Source organism: Teleopsis dalmanni, chromosome 2, assembly GCF_002237135.1.
Source record: "Teleopsis dalmanni isolate 2A chromosome 2, ASM223713v2, whole genome shotgun sequence".
NCBI classification, from domain to species: domain Eukaryota; kingdom Metazoa; phylum Arthropoda; class Insecta; order Diptera; family Diopsidae; genus Teleopsis; species Teleopsis dalmanni.
The window spans coordinates 137482031-137488146 of NC_051847.1; the positions used below are offsets into that span (position 1 = coordinate 137482031).

Below are 6116 nucleotides of genomic sequence, written 5' to 3' on the forward strand. Positions count from 1 at the left end.
GTTACATCCAAAAAACCACCAAAATGTCTGCTTTTCCAAATTCTGCCAACCAAGAGAGGGTAATTTGAATAATTCGTTTTTTAATACAGAAAAGCAATAACTTTATCAAATCACTTCTGTTTTGAAAACAGTAATAAGTCGTTGTACTGAATTTTTAATTATTTCCATTTCTTTTTCGTTTAAATAAGTTACTAATAAAAAAATGTCGAAATATTCAGTGGAAATGTCAACTGGTCTGATAGAATTGTTATTGTTTACAACATACATATATATATTTTATACACAATAGATAAAAATGTAGCTCAGTAACAGTATCACCATCGCCGATTAAATTTTATTTTGTTTTTGCTGCAATGTTTTGGGCACAAATTTCAAGCGACTATAAATTAAGCTGCAATAATATTTTTAAAAACAACAGGCAAGGACATTGTAAATGCATTTTAATTGTTATTGTTATTGTTATTGTTACTGCATTTATAGTTGTTGCTTTTGTTGGGTATCATATTCATTTTTTAGTGCAATTACGCTTATCTGCTATACGAAATCCGACACACATGTTCAGGATAAAAACACAAGCAACAACTTTTGTTGTTATATAGGTACAACCTGAGACCTATATATACATCTACATGCGAGTATATTTATATAAATGTCCCCTCTTGTCAGCTAAACTGAATCCCTTGAGCTCCCAACCACTTGTACACACAACCATACAGCTCTCATCCTGCACTCTTATTAATCCCTTTGCCATCTCTGTGTTAGCGTTTCATAATTTATGTACATTTGTGCGTGGCTTTACACGTTGTATGTCACTCGGGTGTGTGTCAGCGAAAGCTTTAGTGTTGACAACGCCACCCACTGATGGCAATGCTACATCGGCCCTCCGCAATTTTTTTATGTCTGTTTCTGCTATGCCTTAATTATTTTGTGTTAATTGTTGTGTTTGTTGTATTTTTAATATTCATTATTTTCTGCTTAAAAATTCCATTAAAAAATAAAAAAAAATGTTTTTTTTATTAATCCACTTAAACTGAAGTCTATTTTTAAACTGTTTTTTCCTATTTGCCAAAGGCCTTTTCAAAATGTCCTTAATTTCTTAATGTCACCATCAAATAGTAGCGGTGAAAGTGATCTAATAAAATAATTCAAATTTAATTTAAATATTCTTATAATTTTGGCTTTAATTTTTTATTTTAAATTAGTTTAAATTATATAAAATATTTAATTAAATTATTTTAATTTATTTACATTTATTATACATTTATGTAAAATTTATTATGATTACTTTAATTTAGTTTTAAATTGGTTTTGATTTTGTACGGCGACTAATGAAATAGCTATTCAACCTTAAATGTTAATATATCTGTAAAGAACTATACAATTAAATTTAGACGATAGAAGAGCACAATTCCATTCTTATAAGCCTATAAAACCTCAAACAAAAAAAAACAAATAAATAAATTAAAATTAAATTTTCATAATATTAATAAGAGAGCTTCAGTTTCTTTTCCGGTTCTATTAAAAAAGTAGGAATCAGTTCAACCCCAGCATTCGCTCCGTCAAATATCACAGTGTTTTACGTTGCGTTCCGAGTGAATACATTTTATGAGTTTTTGAACAATATTACAAAATATTTTTTTCCTATTATTAAAATCATTTCATATATACTATTAAGAAAGTATACTTTACTAATTTATGTTTACATTTCTAAACATAAACTTTAACTTTCTTTGGAAAAAGTTTTAACAACTGAAGAGGAATATACATATATAAGCAGTGCTTTACCGATATTTTTTTTTTCAGTTTGATGCTGGTTTTCACTCTGGCTAAGCTATCAATTTTCTGCGGGTAACAGTTCAGTCTCAGTTCGAAGCTCGACTTTATTCTACTGAATATTGAAGCTTCTTGAAAAATGCCCTAATTTAGAGAACAATATTTAGTACTTAAAAAGTTGTTAGAATCGTAAGAAATTTAATATATATATATAATAAGAAACAATCAAAATATAATAGGTCTCTACTTGAAATGTTCTTTCTATATAGTAAAATACTTTGAAACTTAAAAATTCAAAATTTTTCAAGAAAATTAATTAATAATAATTGTACTGGTTTACCGGTTTACAGAGCGTGCTGGTTTAAAGATAAGTACTTAAAAAACAAAACGAATGATGAATGATGGAGAAGAAATTGAATGTGGAACTAATGAAGCAAATGCCACGTTTGATAAAATTAACAATATATGCTGCGAATCTTCAACACAAATGTGAAATCTATCTTGTACTACGGCTGTGAAACGTGGAAGCACACCAGTCATATAGAAAGAAAGATACAAGTGTTTGTCAACAAGTGTCTACGTAGAATTCTCAAAATATGGTGGCCGGATCAAATATCAAATGAGCGCCTGCTGAACCAAACGAATCAAAATAAAATGAGAAAGTGAAAATGGATAGGCCATACACTTCGACAACCGAGAAACTACATAGCTAGGCAAGTGTTGGCATGGAATCCACAAGGTTGCCACAGGTCTAGGGGTACAAAATATACAAGGAATAACAATCAGCTCAAATTTTGCATTATATTTAAAATAATATACAATATTTATAATTATTAATTATTATTTAATTATTATTATTAAATTATTTATTTATTATAAAGAAAATATATAGGATCTTATCAAACAATATTAATTGGAAATTGACAAATTTGTCAACTAGATTTAATACAATTCAAAATAATATAAAATTCGTATTTTTGCAACATATGAAGTGTTTTACTTGAAAAACCGACATCTAATCCACCACTCTTTTCTCATAAACAGATTTAAGTATGACTTTCGAGGTAAAATAAGATAACGTTCCCGACAGAATGTAGTGGAACCGATCCGATTTTTGATTTTCTTAAACAAATCCATTTTGCTAAGATGGTAACGCTAGTTATGGAGACCCGCTATTTGTTCTACCTTGGAGAAGTGCCATAACGTAGTCATAAATCAGAATCATTTGTTGAGCTTGGTGGTTGGTTGGTTGCAGTGGCAGGCCATTAGATAACTTCCATGTACCGCAATTTGCGATTTTTCACCGTTTTCCTACCATATTCCTTGCAAGAACCCTAGTATAGAAGAGTAGAGACTAAATTCATCCCGCCGAATTGGTGGTGGTTACTTAGAGTGTTACGCCAGTAGCGACATCTTTTTATTGAAGTTCCTTTGATTTCAACATCTTTTGCAAATATTTTTTTATGAATATAATCGACTTGTCACTCCATCCCTAAAGGTGCCTTTACATAAAATAAAGGAATATTTGGCATAGTTTTTTCTATTTGCCAAGGTTTCTTAAGCCACCGCAAATCATATTAGTTTCCTCTTCTGCGCTGTGTGTTCTCTTTTAATTGTGTGTTGAAACTACATCAGATTTACAAAAATTACATTTGTAGTTTTTTATGTTTTTAAATAATAATGTTAACATCTTATTTTAATAAATTTTTTATAGCTATTCACATCACTGTCAGCGGTTACGCTAAAACGAGATGGATAAAAAAAGGATATCCGCGTGATAGCGAACGCGCCATATGTCGCGCGTATCGCTCATATTTGTCATCCCGTTCATATGTGCTGGGCACATGTGCCAGCAGTTCGTGCATGGATTGGAGTGCAGGTGAATATTCGTATACGTTTCACGTAATACTGCCAGAAAATTTGCCAACAGCGTTCGATGGCAAATACGGACAAATACGCTACGAAATCATAACGACTATCGAACGACCCAGCCGGCATCCAAAAGTCTTTAAACTGCCGTTCACTGTAATACAACCGTTGAATTTGAATGAGGATGCTATATATAGGGTAAGTTTTGTTCCTCTAAGAACACTAAATAGTAAGTAATATGGCTCTTATTGCTGAATGGTTTATTACTTTTTTTACTAAAAAGCGATAAAATGTATGAATGAAAAAATAAGCAGATTTTGTTCTATCATTGAAAACACTATTTCTTCAATAAAAATAGATATTCTTAATACTTTAAGAAATAAATTCGTTTTCTATTTTATGTTCTTTTTTAATCCATAATTATTTCAACTCTAAATAAATTATTAATTTTAGATACCATTAGATATACTCAATCGCAAACGTTTTTGGAGCTTTTGTTGCCCAACTGGACCATTAACTGTGAAATTCTCAACGCCCTATTGTGGCTATGCACCCGGCCAAAAAATACATTTCGTCCTTTATATAAATAACGAATCATCAATCGATATAACCGAATGCGAAGTCAAATTAAAACAAGAAGTCATCTACGAATCACACGATCCACAACATGAATTTCGTTATGACAAAAATTTAATAGCGCGCAAGCAATTTGGCAATGTTTTACGTTGGAGTCGGAAAGTGTATCGCGGTTGGTTGGATTTACCATCCATAGCACCAACATCGGCTAGAACAACTTGTCCCATATCTGTGAATTATTTAATTAAAATCATTATAAAGCCGACTGAATTTCATTGGAAGTTGAAGCTTAAAGTACCTATAACAATTGGTAGTATACCAATTATGGACAATCCTATGACCATTAATGAGACGTTATTACATATACAAATGTCAACGCGCACAAATAATAATAGTTATGTTAGTGGTGAACCATCACCCACTTCATTGCGACAACAACAGGAGCAACATGAAAGTCGAGCCACGCCTGCCATACTAGTAACGGATGGAGACAATCCACCGGATTATATACCTATGAGTAAGTAAGAGATAAGATAAATGTAATTTGTATAAAAAACAGTTTATAAAATAGGGATATATTCCATATGATGTATTATAGGAACTTTGTGTTATTAAATGTTAAGATAATCCCTTAAAGTTCTTATATCCCCATAAAATGCTGACAGTAGACTATTCTGTTCCATTATATTTCATGTGTTTTTAACTTCACTTTCACCTTCTGTAAACAAAACTAGTTAAAGAATGTAGATCTCATAAACCAAGACCAGATTTTGGGTAGTCATTAAAAGGGACGCGTGATTACTGCATGCTTACTGCAATTCTCTCTGGTTACTGGTGTATAGGAACCACTTTTAGAGAAATTTCACATTTCTTTTCACATACTCACTCTAGAAGTTGTGGAAACTTATCGGAAAAAGTATGAAGGTCTACCTAAAGCCTACAGAAAAAACAGATTTTTGACAGTCTGTCAGACCATTTAAAGGTAAGGGCGAAAGATCTGTTAAACTATCCAAATTCAACGAGATGGGTTTAGTTTTTGTCTTTTTTTTTTTATAACTTAAGGTGTTTTGGTAGTAATTTGAGAAAGTTGCTAATTATCGATATCGATATCTATGCTTTTGATTCTTTTATATTAAGCTCTAAGCTCTATTAGTTTTATATGGATTTTTTTGTTTCTATATGTTTGCAAAGACTTCAATCCAAATAAATGCCCAGGTAGATATTGTTATATGCTTGGTGTATGGGTATTATATTTAAAGTAGTTATCAAAAAGGTATCAAATAATTGGATACGATATATCCATATACCATATATACCATATATATATATAAACTTGTACTCTAGACTCAAAAGTATTACTTAGGTGTGTTAATTTCTATATGATTATATTGACTTCTATATAAGTGATAGGTATCATTATCTGTTTGAATATTCCTACGCTATTTAAGGTGTCACAATTGATGGTTTACATGAAAGTGAACAATTTATTATTTTATTATATTTTATTTTTTTAATTTTTTTATTAATTTTTTTTAATTTGCAATGTATATTTTCATTATATCTATATTAGTTTTTATATACTATTTTATTTTAATATTATTAAGTATTGTTTATCACTTTCTAAATTGGTTTCCACAACCTACTTATGGATTTTAGTCTAACGTGCCAAACAGTACGTTTTTGCTTGGTGTCCGATTTTACGTGAAATGTATCCAATCCTGCATACAACTTAAACTTGGGGTCTTGAGAATCAGATTCGTTGTATGTATTAGTAGCTTATTACCTACCAATTGCTAAGTATCTTTTGTTATAGTCCCTATATAATGGAGCTACGCAGAGGCTGTGCGGCAATTTGTATTGAGCACAATAAGGATAACATTTACTAAGTTAAAGACACG

At 30.7% G+C, this 6116-nt stretch overlaps 1 protein-coding gene across 1 annotated transcript; it reads left to right on the forward strand.

The window, feature by feature from the left end:
• Positions 1-1099: 1099 nt before the first annotated feature.
• On the forward strand, positions 1100-4743 carry LOC119675798 (arrestin domain-containing protein 17-like). Its single transcript, XM_038087010.1, has 3 exons — positions 1100-1127; positions 3488-3840; positions 4096-4743. The coding sequence occupies exons 1-3, from the start codon at positions 1100-1102 to the stop codon at positions 4741-4743; spliced, it is 1029 nt and encodes a 342-aa protein (XP_037942938.1).
• The last annotated feature ends 1373 nt before the right edge of the window (positions 4744-6116 follow it).